General features: G+C 41.4%; 1 protein-coding gene across 2 annotated transcripts in view; it reads right to left on the bottom strand.

Annotated features, from left to right (window-relative positions):
* The window catches only part of TRPM3 (transient receptor potential cation channel subfamily M member 3), a 247,270-nt gene that overhangs the window by 77,203 nt on the left and 151,414 nt on the right, over positions 1–18,653 (bottom strand). For both annotated transcript variants that reach the window (XM_040356686.1, XM_040356694.1), the window contains exons 13-15: positions 18,490–18,630; positions 12,342–12,371; positions 8,560–8,849 (exon numbers count right to left, since the gene is read on the bottom strand). In XM_040356686.1, the coding sequence (XP_040212620.1) occupies positions 8,560–8,849; positions 12,342–12,371; positions 18,490–18,630 (461 nt within the window). The remainder of the gene's footprint in view (positions 1–8,559; positions 8,850–12,341; positions 12,372–18,489; positions 18,631–18,653) is intronic.

The following is an 18,653-nucleotide window of genomic DNA, read 5'->3' as shown; positions in this document are numbered from 1 at the left end:
TGTCATAACCTCGCCCATGTTCCCCATGATCCTTGGCATTCCGTGGTTAAAAGCCCATAACCCGCACATTGACTGGCCTACAGGAGTTGTACCTTTTCCTCCAGATACTGTCTGACACTGTTTCCCAGAAAGGACTGTTAACACCACTCCCCTTCTGAGTCTACAGCCCGATCCAGAAACCATTAAGTTGATACCTAATGCTTATCATGAATATCTGGACGTGTTTAACAAGAAGAGTGCAGACACCCTTCCACCTCATAGGAGATATGATTGCCCTATTGAACTGCTACCAGGGGCCGAGATTCCTTTTGGTCCAATTTACCCTCTCTCTGAACCTGAACTGGAAGCCCAAAGTGCCTATGTCGACGAAAGTTTGAAAAATACATTTATCCGACCCTCCACGTCACCAGCAGGTGCCGGTATCTTCATCGTGGAGAAAAAAGATCACTCCTTAAGACCCTGTGTTGATTACCGGGATCTTAAAAAAATTACTGTCCCCGAACTGTTCCAGAGATTGCGGGGGGCACGGATATTCTCCAAACTAGATTTAAGAGGTGCATACAACCTAGTTAGAATCAGGGAAGGGGATGAATGGAAGACGGCCTTCTGAACACGCTTTGGTCACTTCGAGTACCTAGTTATGCCATTCGGGCTCTGCAATGCCCCAGCTACGTTTCAGCAGCTAGTGAATGACGTTTTTCGGGACTATCTTGACTTATTTGTCATAGTTTATTTAGATTATATTCTGATATTCTCTGAATCTATTGAATCTCATCAAATTCATGTAAAGAAGGATTTGGGCCGACTCAGGAAACACTGTCTTTACGCAAAAGTCGAAAAATGCGATTTTGAAAAACAAACTATACATTTCTTGGGACTTGTCATCTCTGCTGATGGTATCTCCACAGAACTTCACATCTGTTCTGGAATGGCCTGCCCCTACAGACAGGAAAGCTGTTCAGCGGTTCGTGGGGTTTGCCAATTTCTATAGGAAATTTATTAAGAACTTTTCTGGCATTATTACCCCCATCACGCAATTAACCAAGCAGCACATTCCCTTCCAGTGGACACCCAAAGCTCAAGAGGCCTTTGAGCAATTAAAAGTCTTGTTCAGCCTCCATCCTGAAGCACCCTGATCCATCCTTAGCCTATGTATTACAGGTAGATGCTTCTGAAAGCAAGGTCGAGGCTATATTGTCCCAACGTCAGGGTCCTAAATCCTTGCTTCAGCCTGTGGCATTTTTCTCCAAGAAATTAAATCCATCCGAGAGAAATTATGATGTGGGAGACCGGGAACTGCTGGCTATCAAGGCTGCGCTTGAAGAATGGCGTTACCTCCTGAAAGGAGCCTCTCACCCGATCCTCATCTTCATCTGCAAGTTCTGCAAGCAACACTTACAGGCACTCGTGTTCCTCCTGACCCTAGCTGACCCATCTGTCCCATCTGTCCCACTCTCAGTGGGGCTTGGGCTGGAGATACAAGAGAGGCCGACCTCATCATATCAGACACCTACCAGGTACGTGACAATGACTCTCTTAATGAGGCGTTTCACATTAGGTTTAGCCACCCAGGTTTAACATTCGCTCTTCTATTATTATTGCAAATTGGAATGCACTGTGTGATACATAGGGATGAGCTTCGAGTTCGAGTCGAACTCATGTTCGACTTGAACATTGCCTGTTCGGCCGTTCAGCGAACAGCGAACAGTTTGGGGTATTCGAGGCAAATTCGAACACCCTGTAAAAGTCTATGGGAGAAATCTAAAGTGCTAATATTAAAGGCTTATATGCAAGTTATTGTCATAAAACGTATTTGGGAGCCTGGGTCCTGCCCCAGGGGACATGTATCAATGCAAAAAAAAGTTTTAAAAACTGCAGTTTTTTCGGAAGCAGTGATTTTATTAATGAAACAATAAAAGTGAAATATTCCTTTAAATTTTGTACCTGGGTGTGTGTATAGTATGCCTGTAAAGTAGCACTTGTTTCCTGTGCTTAGAACTGTCCCTGCACAAAATTTAATTTCTGAAGGAAAAAAGTAATTTAAAAGTACTCGTGGCTGTAATGAATTGTCGGCTCCCGGGAAATACAGAGAAAAGTCATTGAAAGTCCTTGATTAAAAAAAATGCATGGGGGGTCCCCCGAAAATTCAGTTACCAGGCCCTTCAGGTCTGGTATGGATATTAAGGGGAACCCTGCATCAATTTTTTTTTTAAATGACGTGGGGTTCAGGTCTGGTATGGATTTTAAGGGGAACTCCCCGCCAAATAAAAAAAAAATGGCGTGGAGTTCCCGCCAAAAATCCATACCAGACCCTTTATCTGAGCATGCAACCTGCAGGCCGCAGGAAAATAGGGGGGACAAGAGAGCCCTCCCCCTGAACCGTACCAGGCCACATGCCCTCAACATGGGGAGGATGCTTTGGGGGTCTGTGACCCCTCAAAGCACCATGGGCCAAATCCTCAAAAGGGATACGCAGGCGGAACTGCTGTTCAGCCTGCGTATCCCTGTGCCTATCTTTGGAACTGATCCTCAGAATCAGTTTTCCAAAGATAGGCAGAAGATCCGACATCTGTAAGAGACTTACACTGTCGGATCTTAGGATGCAGTACCGCATCCGCCGCTGGGGGCATGTCGAGTCGAAATGCCGCTATGCGTATGCAAATGAGGACTTAGGCAGATCCACAAAGCTTTTTAGCTTTGTGTTTTCTGCGTAAGTTACGTTTTGCATGCGTAAAATTAGGGATGCTTTTACAAGGTGTAAACTAGTAACACCTTGTAAAAACATACCTTTTTTTCGATCGCCGCTATTTTTTTTAAATTTCAAATTTTATTTTTCGCCGCGTAACTTTTTTTTTTCCCGACGCAACTTTATTGTCCCGTCGCAATCCACAAAGCCCGACGTAACGTAATTTTGCGCGCTGCCCGTCGGGAAAAATGACATCACACGCATGCGCAGAACGTCCGGCGCATGAGCGCGCCTCATTTAAATTGTCATCGCCCCCTGGATGAGAAGACCGCCTTGCGACGGAGGCACTTAAGTTACACAGCCGAAAATTTCTAGGTAAGTGCTTTGTGGATCGGGCACTTAGGTAGAAATTTTCCGCCAGTGTAACTTAACTGCTAAAAGTTAAGTTAGGCAGGTTTTTTGAGGATTTGCCCCCATGTCCTCATGTCGATGGGGACAAGGGCCTCATCCCCCCAACCCTTGCCCGGTGGTTGTGGGGGTCTGCGGAATCTGGAAGACCCCTTTAACAAAGGGGACCCCCAGATCCCCCCCCATGTGAATTGGTAAGGGCTACATTGTACCCCTACCATTTCACAAAGAAAGTGTAAAAAATTGTAAAACACACAAACACAGTTGGGATAAGTCCTTTATTAAAAATAAAAAAAATAAAAATAAAAAAAAGATTCCAGCGGTGGTAATCCACTCTTGATCTCCACTCCAGCGCTGTCAGTATCCTGCAATGGATGATTTCTACTCCAAGCTCCAGCGATGTTGTCCAGCGCAGTGAGGAACAGCATCCTGTCTCCACCGGAGACACCCCGGGAATGATGTAGCGGGAATGAGGCCCTTGTCCCCATCAACCTGGGGACATGGTGCTTTGAGGGGTCACAGAACCCCAAAGCATCCTCCCCATGTTGAGGGCACGTGGCCTGGTACAGTTCAGGAGGGGGGACGCTCTCTCGTCCCCCTTTCTTTTCCTGCGGCCTGCCAGGTTGCGTGCTCGGATAAAGGGCCTGGTATGGATTTTTGGGGGGAACTCCACACCATTTTTTTTTACATTTGGCATGGAGTTCCCCTTAAAATCCATACCAGTTTGGATATTTTTTTTTATTTGACGTAGGGTTCCCCTTAATATCCATACCAGACCTGAAGGGCCTGGTAATTGAATTTGGGGGGAACCCCCACGCATTTTTTTTTATCAATGACTTTCAATTACTTTTCTTTGTATTGCCAGGAGCCGACAATTCATTACAGCCACGAGTACTTTTAAATTACTTTTTTTCCTTCAGATATTACATTTTGTGCAGGAACAGTTCTAAGCACGGGAAACAAGCACTACTTTACGGGCATACTATACACACCCCCTAGGTACCAAATTTAAAGGAATATTTCACTTTTATTGTTTCACTTTAAGCATTATTAAAATCATTGCTCCCGGAAAAAAGGTTGTTTTTCAAACTTTTTTTGCATTGATACATGTCCCCTGGGGCAGGACTCGGGTCCCCAAACACTTTTTATGACAATAACTTGCATATAAGCCTTTAAAATTAGTACTTTTCGATTTTTCATGTTCGTGTCCCATAGACTTTAACAGTGTTTGGATGTTTGAACAAATTTATTGCCTGTTCGCATGTTCTGATGCGAACCAAACTGGGGGGGTGTTCGGCTCATCCTTGGTGATACCTTTGTTTAATATGCTCCTAAAGCATTCCCATTTTTCTTCTGTGATCAACGTTTCTAGGATTTGGTCCCAATTGTTGTCATGTAGTAAAGACCGCAGTTCAGAAAAATTGGCTTGTTTGAAATTTAGTGTTTTTGTGCTACACTTGTACCTCCTTTTTCTATGATTTATGCTAAATGTGATCATCCTATGATCGCTAGGTCTCAAGTGGTCCTGTTTTGCCACATCTGAGATCAAACTTGGATGATTTGTAATTAATAGATCTAGCAGAGCATTCTTTCTAGTTGGGAAATCCACCAATTGGGACATGAAGTTGTCCTGTAAGACATTTATGAAATGATGGGCCTTTAATGAGTGAGCTGTCCCCTCTGCCCAGTCAATATCAGGATAATTGAAGTCCCCCTTTATGATGACATTTCCCTGCCTCACTGCCATTTCTAACTGTGATAGTAGGTCCATCTCCTCCTCCTTCAGGTTGGGGGCCCATAACATACCCCCACTAATGATTTCTCACTTACTTCTTCTCTTTGAAGTTCTACCCACATACTACAATTATTAAAAGAAAATTGCAACAACCACTATTTTAGTTTCCAGGGCTTTTGCTTTCAGAAAATACATAATTTATACATAGTTTTTAAGCAAAAAATGCAGATTTTTAAATGTATGTGGGAAAAATCGGCTTGGTAGGCAAGTGTTTTTTCTTCCTTATCTAGAAGTTTGTCACTGCTTGCATTAAAGAACATAATAATCAGAAGCTTTTGTTAGGGTTAGTTGATATACACTATATTATCAAAAGTATTGGGACACCTGCCTTTACACACAGATGATCTTGGCATCATGTTTGACCATTCATCCAGAAGTGCATTTGTGAGGTCAGGCACTGATGTGGACAAGAAGGCCTGGTTCGCAGTCTCTGCTCCATTTCATCCCAAAGGTGTTCTATTGGGTTGAGTTCAGGACTCTGTGCAGGCCAGTCAATTTCCTCCAACTCGCTCATCCATGTCTTTATGGACCTTGTTTGTGCACTGGTGCACAGTCATATTGGAACAGGAAGGGGCCACCCCCAAACTGTTCCCACATTGTCGGGATCGTGAAATTTTATAAAATGTCTTGATTTGCTGATGCCTGATGCTGAGGCCAAGCCCAACCCTTGAAAAACAACCCCACGCCATAATCCCCCCTTCGCCAAATGATTTGGACCAGTGCACAAAGAAAGGTTCATAAAGACATGGATGTAGTAAAGGGGGTGAACTTCCGTGCTAGGAATGGGTAAATGAGCTGCTGCCCCCTGGGTGATTTCTCAAAGAGAGACCGGAAAAAGTATAATAAGGTAAATATACAGGGTAGTGGCGCTGCTTAGTTGTGATATAACTGGGGTCCTGACAGTTTCTTCAATTACTCTGGTGTGAAAATGTGTACTACAGGTGTCGGGTGTCTGTGTGTGGTAGGTTTTATGTGAGAAAACCTCCACTGGGATTAGGTCCCCTATTAATGCGTGTGACAGTGCACAGACAGTGAATATGATGTGGACTAAGCCTTCCTATGGGCTTAAGAGAAAAACTGTATTTGGTGGTGTGCTCTGTGTGTGATCCTGGGGCTAAGTATGCCCTCTCTGCGTGTTAGTGAGATATCTATTAACTTGAAGAGGTGTCAGCTGATAGATACAAAAAGTGTATGTTCCTACAACACAGAAATCATGTGTCTGAAACAACTGAGTTACCAAAAATAAACACCATATACGAGTGACAATAAAGACAAAAAAATAAATAAAATCAAAATGAAATTGCAAAAAGTGTAACTTTTCCTGGATGTGACCAAGTTCAAAATGTATAGTTCCCTCAGACCACCTTTGGTTTGGAGGAGTTGGTTAACCCCTATGGGAACAGTCCCAGATAGAATTGGTGCAGCAATGGCAATATCTGTGCACTTATGACAGTGAAATCTCGAATAATTAACAAGACTATAGATATAAAACCAAAAAAATTATATATAAATAAATGTATAAGTCTCCCGTGCAGTATGTGGTGATGAGTGTACAAAAGCTTGTATTCCGGTAAGTGACGGCCTTAATTCCCAGCCTGAAGGCGAAATCCACGCTCCCCCCACTTGTATCCCCACTCACCAGATAGTAGTCCCCCCAGGGGGGTGTAGAGCCTTAGGGATCAGTGGGCAGGTGTCGATCGCTTACCAGCTGTGCTGTATAGGGGTCCCCAGCAGGTCACGGTCCATTCTCAGGATGATGATCGTGTGATGGAAAAAGAAAAGGGTCCACATAGGGTAGTAATCCCAGGCAAAAGGGTATGTATTATGGATCTCTAAGATCCTTCCAGCAGGAGAAGTTAAAAATTATTGCCCGGAAGCTGTCGCTGGCGTGGTGCGTGTGACGTAATGGCGGCTGGTCAGCTGACGCATTTCGTCGTATGGACGTTATCAAAGGTGATCACACGCACCACACCAGCGACAGCTTCCGGGCAAGGAAATACAAAGCGGTGGAACGCAAACGGACACCACGCTCCACGCTCCATATTCGACTCGCATCCTATGCACCCGGGACCTGCCTGGCTTGATTTTTCTATCCTGGAAACATTTTTACTTATAAAGGATTCTGGCCGCAGCTTGCACAGGAGCAAGCTTGTTTTTATCTTTTATTTTTTATTTTAAACATTCTTTACATTGTAAAAATAATTTTTAACTTCTCCTGCTGGAAGGATCTTAGAAAACCATAATAAAAACCATTTTGCCTGGGATTACTACCCTATGAGGACTCTTTTCTTTTTCCATCACACGATCATCATCCTGAGAACGGACCGTGACCGCCATCATCTGCTGGGGACCCCTATACAGCACAGCTGGTAAGCAATCGACACCTGCCCACTGATCCCTAAGGCTCTACACCCCCCTGAGGGGACTACTATCTGGTGAGTGGGGATACAAGTAGGGGGGGGGGGGATTTCGCCTACAGGCTGGGAATTAAGGTAGTCACTTACCGGAATACAAGCTTTTGTACACTCATCACCACATACTGCACGGGGACTTATACATTTATTTATATATATATTTTTGTTGGTTTAATATCTATATTCTTGTTAATTATTCGAGATTTCACTGTCATAAGTGCACAGATATTGCCATTGCTGCACCAATTCTATCTGGGACTGTTCCCATAGGGGTTAACCAACTCCTCCAAACCAAAGGTGGTTTGAGGGAACTATACATTTTGAACTTGGTCACATCCAGGAAAAGTTACACTTTTTGCAATTTCATTTTTATTTTATTTTTATTTTTGTCTTTATTATCACTTGTATATGGTGTTTATTCTTGGTAACTCAGTTGTTTCAGACACATGATTTCTGTGTTGTAGGAACATACACTTTTTGTATCTATCAGCTGACACCTCTTCAAGTTAATAGATATCTCACTAACACGCAGAGAGGGCACACACAGAGCACACTACCAAATACAGTTTTTCTCTTAAGCCCATAGGAAGGCTTAGTCCACATCATATTCACTGTCTGTGCACTGTCACACGCATTAATAGGGGACCTAATCCCAGTGGAGGTTTTCTCACATAAAACCTACCACACACAGGCACCCGACACCTGTAGTACACATTTTCACACCGGAGTGATTGAAGAAACTGTCAGGACCCCAGTTATATCACAACTAAGCAGCGCCACTACCCTGTATATTTACCTTATTATAAAGACATGGATGACCAAGTTTGGGGTGAAAGAACTTGACTGGCCTGCCTAACATCTACCCGATAGAACACCTTTGGGATAAATGAAAGCATAGACTACGAAGCCAGGCCTTCTCACCCAACATCAGTGCCTGACCTCACAAATGTGCTTCTGGAAGAATGGTCAAACATTCCTATAGACACACTCCTAAACCTTGTGGACAACCTTCCCAGAAGAGCTGAAGCTGTAATAGCTGAAAAGGGTGGGCCAACTCAATATTGAACCCTACGGACTAAGACGGCGATGGCATTAAATTAACATATGTGTATAGGCAGACATCACAATACTTTTGATAATATAGTGTATGTCTTTGTGCTGTTTTTTAATAAACATTTTTTAAGGAAATGTTGAAATTTGCTGCATTATTCATATTTATTGTGGTAAACAAAACATAACTACTACATTTAACAGACCTGGAGTTGTGATTGAGTTCCTGTGAAATGTCATCAACCATGTCATTTTCAGATGCTTCATGTGCCATTGCTTTGCAGAGCTTGCAAGCCACTAGTGCTTTGGCCATTGCCTCCTCTCCATGTTGCCAGAAGAACAAAGCCATCTTTTGTCTTTTCATTAGTACTGCCCATACCATGAGCTCATGAAAGGGGAAAGGGAAATGACTTATTTCAGGATCATCTAAATCAATGTCCACCTCCTCCTCTTTCTTCTTTGTAGTATTTCTTCCTCTCCTCATTGGAATATCATCCTATTACAAACATTGTATTTAGATAGATAGGTTATAACAATATCAGAAATAACAATGCATTACTAAATAAAAAAATAGTTTTCTTCAGCTTGTATTTGATATTATAGGGATGTGAGTTTAAGCTGAACTGGTTGGGCCAGATCCACGAAGCAGTTACGCTGGCGTATCTATTGATACGCCGCGTAACTGCTAGGTTGCTCCGGCGTATCTTTGTTTTGTATCCACAAAATAAGATACGCCTGAAGCTGGGAGAGATCCGACTTTCATACGTCTTAGTATGCCGTCGGATCTAAGGTGCATATTTACGCTGGCCGCTAGGTGGCGCTTCCGCCGATTTCCGCATCGAGTATGCAAATTAGCTAGATACGCGAATCCACAAACGTATGTCCGGCAGCACATTTTTTTACGTAGTTTCCGTAAGGCTTTTTTCGGCGTAAAGTTACCCCTGCTATATGAGGCGTACTCAATGTTAAGTATGGACGTCGTTCCCGCGTAGAATTTTGAAAATTTAACGTTGTTTGCGTAAGTCGTTCGCGAATAGGGCTTTGCGTAGAATTACGTTCACGTTGAAAGCATTGGCTTGTTGCGGGTTAATTTGGAGCATGCGTACTGGGATACCCCCACGGACGGCGCATGTGCCGTAAAAAAAAACGTTATTTACGTCGGGTCAAGACGTATTAACATAAAACACGCCCCCATCTCATCCATTTGAATTGCACGCCCTTAGGCCGACAAAGTTACACTACGCCGCCGTAACTTACGGCGCAAATTCTTTCAGGATACAGAAAATACGCTGTAAGTTACGGCGGCGGACAGAAAGATGCGCTGAGGTACATGGATCTGGCCCTTTGTCTTTAAATTGGGTTACATAGGTTGAAAAAGACACATGTCCATCTAGTTAAACCAATATAAAAAATAAATAAAAAATAGATATAGAATAAAGAATAAAGAAATAGAACACCTATATATACCGAATCCTATACCCACAGTTTGTCCAAAGAAATGCAAATTCCCTTCCCCCCATCCTCTATAAAGAATGGTCCAATTTGCTCCAATGGGGGAACAATAAATGTCTTCCTGATCCCTCAGAAAGCAATCAGATATTCTGCGGATCAACAATCCCTGGTGTTATCACCTGTACATTTCAATATCCAGTTATTTTTCATACATTTTGGAATGCATATAGGCTTTTTAAAAAAAATCGAATGAGCTGATCAGAACGAGTTCTTGAGGGAACCTATTCCAAATCTTCACAGCTCTTACTCTGAAGAAGACTTTCCATATGTGGTTAAATCTTTTTTACTTGTATTCCTTCTAGAATGTATGACACGTGCCTGTTTATGCCATTTGCCACATAGTTGACCAAATAAACTGTGCATTCAGGTCTGCTTGTAAGTTAGAGACATATTTTTATTATGTTATTCCACTACATACTGTAGCTCAGTGTTATCTTCAAACACTGATATTATAATTTTAATCCCAAACTCTGTTATTATTTATTCAAGTGTAAATAGGTTACAAAGTGAGGGTCCCAACACTGAACTAATAACCTCATTTTTTTGTTACTCTGCTCTCTCTCCTTCTATCAGCAGGTTTAGCACTGCAGCACACCTGGTTGGCTCCTTGTGCTGCTTCTCCCTCTCTCAGAGCTCTGCTGTACAGATGATTGCAAGAGGTTGATACCAAGACAAATTCAACATACAACTATTGTTAAAGTTGGAAAACATATGAGGATCACCAGATAAATGATCAGGTGGATTAACTTTGGGCTCTACTTCCTGCGTTACTGCTGGAGGTGCATTCCCAGACATGCACAGAAACAGTTCCTGGGCTTGGCATGTCGGTTTGCAAAGGTACTCTGCCAATAGACAGTGTAGACTCTATGTTCACAGAAAAAGTTTTTTGTTAAAGGCTTGTGATAATGTCACACCTACCCCTAACATAGGTGGTCAGGCACTATAGTTGGTTTCTATGTTCTTCACCTATAGCAGTCCCCTTTCCAAAAAGACAACCAGGTCTACCAGAACTCAGTTGCCCACAGGTCTTATACACAATGCTATAGTGTCTGGCTACCATTTCAGGGCAGACGTGAACTGAGCACAGTGAACAGGTACTTGCTGGTGGCAGACAGGCAGAGTGATCAGTGAAAGTCTAGGTTCAGGGCAGGCTGAGTTCAGAGCGTAGTTGATATCCAATCTTAGGTCGAACAAGAGAATCCAAACTAGCAGGCACAGGAATAGGGCAGACAAACAGTGAGCTTAAAACACGTGTTACAAACACTATCACAAGCAAGACTCTGAGGGTTTGGCTGGCCTAAAACAGGTCTGGTCTCCACCCAGAGACTGGCTACAATAAACCTCCTGGCATGTGGACATACTGTACATACAAGGAGAACGCAGCTCAGCCAAAACCAGGATGCTGCAATAAGACCAGCAGCTGTCATGAAACAAGAGTGCTACACACTCCTGATACTGAGGCTATGTTTGAGTATTATGTCACCCAATGCCCAATAGACATTCCCTGTAGGTGAGAATGGTGAATGCATGAGATTGCATTGTCCTTTCCTAAAAAAGAAAACTCACCTTTAAAAATTGAAATGGTTAGCCTCAGAGGCACAACTAGAATCTTCAGGGCCTTGGTGCAAGAAACCATGACAGGTCCCCCTGACCCACTGGTCCTGGGGACCTTTCCAGCGGTCTGCCCACTGATCCTTTGGCCCCTTTGGCCCTTTACTCCCACCGGCCATGAGCATCAGCTCCCCCGCCATGCAGAAGGTATGCGTGCGCACAGGTATGCGTGTGCAATTCGCAGGAACGAGCCAACCAGGCGCAGTATCATGATGACGGCTGGTCAGCAAGTGGTTAAAAAAGTAGATCCAGCGTTTATCACAATGCCCACCACTACCTCCAAACCGGAAAAACAGTTCTGCACCCGACAAAGGCTCCTGCTGTCTGCCCACTCTGCTACTCAACAGTTCTTTAATAACAAATGGTCCCCGCCCCCCTTGTGACATCATTGACCAGGGTGTGCTGGGTCAATGACATCACAAGGGGGCAGGGTCAACCTATTACGTCGCTCTGCAAAATTTCTCCAAGTTTATATTCAGCTTGAAACAAATTGCACATGTCTACTTGCCATAGAATTGTCCATCCTCTTAATTATTTCAGGAATGAAAAGACTATTATGTTTGACCAACACAGTTGCATGACAGGATTATTTTTACATTACATCATTATATTTCTATGAAGAATATATCAACAAAAATAAGGCAGTGGTTGACATATTATCTTTAATACAGGAAACTTAGAACCTTTCACAATTCCAGTTGAAATAACTGTTCTACTGTGTATGTTTGTTATATATGTTTTATATCTTTTGAAAAATGACTAGTGCAACATTTGCTGCCTATGCCTTTGGCAACGTTTATTGAGATGTACTGCCTTGTCTTTCACAAATAAAAAAAAAAAAAAAAAACGTAGAAACTGTACTCACCTCCATTCCTAATAGCTTTAGTGCTTTTGGCTGTTAGGAAAAAATAATAAAGAAATTACACAAACACGTAAAATATATGTGGATCCAAACTAACATGACCATAGACCAAGAGTTTGCTACCATTTTCAGCTTATAACATTACCTGCCCCATCGTTTTAAATCAACTGTTTATATTTCAATACAACCTAGCAGTTAGGTATGACAATGCATTACATATCTTTTAAAACACTTTGCCCATACCCTTACCTTGCCCCATCACCTTCAAACCTATGTCCGTTTAAAGAAATCAACTTGCAAGATGCATTGCAGAACTATTAAAAACTTTACTGTCATCATCAGCGCATTCAGAACTTTCTACAAATTTAGGGCCCATTCACACAGCCCAAACAGCGGCTGCATACTAAACTCCAGCTGTTTAGTATGCAACATCTGTCCATTCTGGCTGCAGTGATCTGGTAGTAGGGGTCAATGTGATGCACGTTTTAGCGCAGGGCAGTGATGTTTATAATCAGGATCTTGTTGACAGAAAGATCCTGAGTAAGACTTCATTCACAGGGCTGTAAAAAAGACACATTTACAAATGTTTTTTTATTTAAAGCTCTAAAAGCAGCTGCATTGTTTTCAATGGAGACATTGACACAGGTGCATAAACCTGTACTGCATTCAGATGTGTAACACAAATCCAAAAATTTGCATCTAAGGACACTGGTCTACACATATGCCAGATACAGGTGTTGGAAAAAACAGGACAGTTTTGTACAAATATTTGCTAATCATTACATTACTCAGTAAAATGTTTACACCCATGTAAATGTAATCTAAAATGTTTCTTAAAGATCTTGCATACGCGCATGTAAAGGCACAATTTATGCATTTGCGTATACATGCAAAGGAATCGTCTTAATCTTCTATTGGCTAGTGTTGCAATATAAAGCTGCATCTCCAACAATTGGAATATCATCAAAAACGTTAATTAATTTCAGTAATTCATTTCAAAAAGTGAAACTCATATATTATATAGATTAATTACATACAGAGTGATATATTTCAAGCATTTCTTTCTTCTAATTTTTATGATTATGGCTTACAGCTTGTGAAAAGCCCAAATTCTGTATCTCCGAAAATTTGAATATTGTGCAAAAGTTCAATACTGTAGACTTATGGTGTCATACTCTAATCGGCTAATTAACTCAAAACACCTGTAAAGGTTTCCTGAGCCTTTAAATGGTCTCTCAGTCTGGTTCAGTGAGTTACACAATTATAGGGAAGACTGCTGACGTGACACTTGTTCATAAGATATTAATTGAACAACTCCACAAGGAGAGTAAGTTCCAAAAGGTCATTGCTAAATAAGTTGGCTGTTCACAGAGTGCTGTATCCAAGCATATGGAAATTTAAGTGGAAGAAAAAAGTATGGTAGAAAAAGGTGCACAAGCAATAGGGATAACCACAGCCTTGAGAGCATTGTGAAGCAAAGGCCATTCAAGAATTTGGGGGATATTCACAAGAAGTGGACTACGGCTGGTGTCAGTGCTTCAAGAGCCACCACACACAGACATATCCAAGACTTGGGCTACAATTGTCGCATTACTTGTATCTAGCCACTCCTGAACCAGAGAAAACTTTTAGAAGTGTCTTACCTGGGCTAAGGAGAAAAACAGCTGGACTGTTGCTCAGCGTCTGGAGGAAGAGTGGAGAAGCACAGAATCTAAGTTGCATGAGGTCCAGTGTGAATTTTTCACAGTCAGTGATGATTTGGGATGATTTGGGGAGCCATGCTGGTGTTGGTCCACTGTGTTTTATTGAGTCCAAAGTCATTCCCTTTACCAGGAAATTCTAGAGCACTTCATGCTTCCCTCTGCTGACCAGCTTTATGGAGATACTGGGCCGGATTCAGAAAGATGAGCACATATTTTTTGCGGGCGTAACGTATCTCCGATACGTTACGCCGATGTAACTTTGGGCGCAAGTTCTGTATTCAGAAAGAACTTGCGTAACGTATGTGTGGCGGCGTAAGCCCGCCTAATTCAAATGGGGATGTTGGGGGCGTGTTTTATCTAAATTTCACTTGACCCCGCGTTTTTGACGTTTTTTATGAACCCCGCATGCGCCGTCTGTAAAATATCCCAGTGTGCATTGCTCCAAAGTACGCCGCAAGGACGTATTGGATTAGACGTGAACGTAAATGACGTACAGCCCTATTCATGACCGACTTACGCAAACGACGTAAAATTTTCAAAACTCGGCGCGGGAACGACGGCCATACTTAACATTAGCTACACCTCATATAGCAGGGGTAACTATACGCCGAAAAAAGCCTAACGTAAACAACGTAAAAAATGCGTACGTACATTTCTGAATCGGCGTAAATACCTAATTAGCATATTCCTTGTGTAACTTTACGGAAGCGCCACCTAGCGGCCAGCGTGAATATGCAGCCTAAGATACGATGGTGTAAGACACTTACACCAGTCGGATCTTAGGGAAATCTATGCGTAACTCATTCTCTGAATCAGGCGCATAGATACGACCGCCCGCACTCAGAGATACGACGGCGTATCAGGAGATACGCCGTCGTATCTCGTTTCTGAATCCGGGCCACTGACTTCATTTTCCAGCAGGACTTGGCACCTACCCACACTTCCAAAAGTATGAATACCTGGTTTAATGATCATGGCATCACTGTGCTTGATTGGCTAGCAAACTCACCTGACCTAAACCCCATAGAGAATCTGTGCGGTATTGTCAAGAGGAAGATGAGAGACACCAGACCCAATGATGCAGACAAGCTGAAGGCCGCTATCAAAGCAACCTGGGCTTCTATACCACCTCAGCAGGGCCACAGGATGATCGCCTCCATGCCACGTCGCATTGATGCAGGAATTCATGCACAAGGAGCCCCAACCAAGTATTGAGTCCATACTATACTGTACATGAACATACTTTTCAGTAGGCCAACATTTCTTTATTAAAAAAATACTTTTTTTTATTGGTCTTATGTAATATTCAAATTATCCGAGATACTGAATTTGGGGTTTTTACTAGCTACAATCCATACTCATCAAAATTAAAATAAATACATGCTTGACATATATCACTCTGTGTGTAATGAACCTATATAATATATGAGTTTTACGGAAATTAACTTTTTGATTATGTTCAAATTTTTGGAGATGCATCTGTAGGTGCGTATGCATGCCTTACATGCATATGTGCATAAATTGCTGCACTAAAATGTAAAATGTTCTATTTTAATTTATGTCTTTGTACTCAGCGCTTTATTACTGATCTTTATACAGCTGTGTGCATTGTTCCATAGAATCACCTATGTTCAGATAAGTATAAAACGTGGTGTTTCTCACTCCTGTGTGCAAAAGGGTTAAATGTGAAATGGCCCCTGGACAATTAAAAAAAACAGTTTTTTTTTTTTTAAAGTTTGCTTCAAGTTTTGTTGTTAAGAAAAACTTGCTAAAACCTTTCTTGAACACACAAAATGAAAAAGAAAAATTAATCACATTTGAGGAAAAATACTAAAGAGTATGTCATATTGGGAAAAACGAGTAGGATAGCCTAAAGCTTCATAAAAAGTCAAACGTTCAAATACAAAATGATTTAATGAGCTCATAAAAAAATATAAAAGGTAATCAGTACACTTTAATATGGTATGGGAGCTGGGGATACTGAGTTATTGCTGAAAAAGGTGGCAACAGCTAATGATTTATATTGTCTGCTGATTTCTTCAATCCTTTGCTTCTCAAAGGTAAAACTGTTCTTAAGACTGTGGAAATGGTTTAATACAGATGTGCTTTAATACAGATGTGTTTTTCACTATTTTTTATTTCATCCAGTGCTAATACTTGTTATGTCGAGAACACAGTAAACCTGTTTAAACAATGGGTAGACTAAAGTGCTGCTTAAGATAATATATTGCATATTAACGGTACTCATCCTTTATCACACTGAGATTCAAGTGCTGCTGGCACAGTTTTGGACAGTTTTGGAAGAAGAAGGAAATATAGCATTTTAAGAATAATGGTGGAAATCTTTCATTGTCAGTCATTTAGATCTTTTAGCATAATTGAAAATGTATGCCATTAAAGTCTAAAATCCCTTTAAAAATAGCACTTAATGGCCGAGAACATGCAACATTGTAGGCATAGTGGGCCAGATTCACATAGAACTGCGGCGGCGTAACGTATCGTAGATACGTTACACCGCCGCAAGTTTTCATCGCATGTGCCTGATTCACCAAGCACTTGCATGAAAACTTACGCCGGCGGCCTCCGGCGTAAGCCCGCGTAATTCAAAGGGGCGTGTGCCATTTAAATTAGGCGCGCTCCCGCGCTGGACCTACTGCGCATGCTCCGTTTTTAAATTACCGCCGTGCTTTGCGTGAAGTGACGTCATTTTTTCGAACGGCGACGTTTGTAGCGTACTTTCGTATTCCCGGACGTCTTATGCAAGAATTTTTTTTTTTAATTTTGACGCGGGAACGACGGCCATACTTTATACAGCACATACGTGGGCTGTGTACAGTTAGGGCAGCTAAAACGACGACTAACTTTGCGACGGGAAACTAGACTAGCAGCGACCTAACGAACGCGAAAAACCATCGTGGATCGCCGTAACTACTAATTTGCATACCGAGGTATTGCATCCTAAGATCCGACAGTGTAATTCAATTACACCTGTCGGATCTTAGGGCTAACTATGCGTAACTGATTCTATGAATCAGTCGCATAGTTAGGAAGACCCTAAAACAGAGATACAACGGTGTATCAGGAGATATGCCGTCATATCTCTTTTGTGAATCTGGCCCATTGCTCTTTTCTTAAGCAAGACTGATTTACGAATCTCTCCTTTTTAATCATTCACTGTCAAGATAAAACAACAAGGTAAGTTTTAAAGGATTTTGTTTATTTACAGTAAGTGGTCTATGTAGCATAGTTCTTGAGAATATGGAGAGTTTCATGACTTTTGCTCACAGTATCACAGTAATGTAAGATACTATAAGGGGGTTGCAGACAGGCTCAAATAAAATTTTGATCCAGAGTGTTGTGAAACCTCTGTTACCATAGCAGTTCTACCAGTGTCTTTCTTAACAGAAAATATAATTTATTTTTATTTTTTACAATGATTCTTTTTTCTGATTTTTCATATTAGCATGCAAGCACGTAAGGCGTTCACAAAATATATATACTGTATGACATTAGAAGACAGCAGGTGTAGAATTAATGTAACAACTTACGGCTAGACTTAACGAAATTGTGGAAAAACATAATTCTATCTGGGAACTGTGGCTCGGCACGTATTTAGATTTTTTTATTTTATATTTAACTAGGCAATTGCTAGGTTGCGGCTATGCAGGACTAGGGCTCTGTATCTCTTTCTTGCTCTCGTGTTTTCTTTTCTGGCTTTTTTGGAGCTCCACTTGATTCTATACTTCTAGTGGATATTATGCCCTGTTATTTTTTCAGTTCACTACTTGTTTTGTTTGAATATCTATTCCATTAAGGCATTGTTTGGCAGTATACAGTGTTACAGTTGTGGTTAGCCTCATGAGATAATTTACATTGAGCTGTAATATCCTCTACTTTCAATTAGCACTAAACTGTTCTTTTGGTTCTTTTAATGGACCTGTTTTTATTCATCCAGTAAACAATATATGGCGGAGGCGTACAAATAGCAGGGAGGCAAATTTAAATGTTGTTCTATGCTAAATGTATCTACGATGCCCCTAATTTTCGGTATGAGGTTATTTTAACTGATGTAATATGTACTGCTTACTGCCCTAAGGTTTATTTTTTTTACTGTAAACTTTGATTATCTAATAAAAAAGGTAATACAAAAAAAAGAAGACAACAGGACCTCTAACATCATCAACACCATAAAGTAAAACATACTGTAGTTTACTTTCTTGATAAACATTCTGATACACAGTTAAAGAAACTGTATTTAAAAACTAGGATATTTTGCTGCGGAAGGTAGAAAAAACTTCAAGAACAGAGTATTTTGTACATTTTGGAATGGGCCATGCTGGAGAATCTGGAACGTACAGCATGAATGCAATGTATAACATAGCGTTTGTAGAAAGGTAATGCATTCATGTATTACAATTTATAATGATAACATAAAACTATTTACTTACTCGTTTGGGCCCAAATAAATTATGATACAGAGTTCGAAATCTTTTTCTGGTGTAATTGCAACGATAGGCTCCACCCATGAGGTACTCAATGACGAGACCAATATCGATCATGCTTATCCTGTAATCTGGAGGTAGATTTCCCTGTGGGAAAGGCACACACACAA

Source organism: Rana temporaria, chromosome 1, assembly GCF_905171775.1.
Source record: "Rana temporaria chromosome 1, aRanTem1.1, whole genome shotgun sequence".
NCBI lineage: Eukaryota > Metazoa > Chordata > Amphibia > Anura > Ranidae > Rana > Rana temporaria.
Note: the sequence above shows the minus strand (reverse complement) of the source record. Positions and strands in the feature narration are given on the sequence as shown.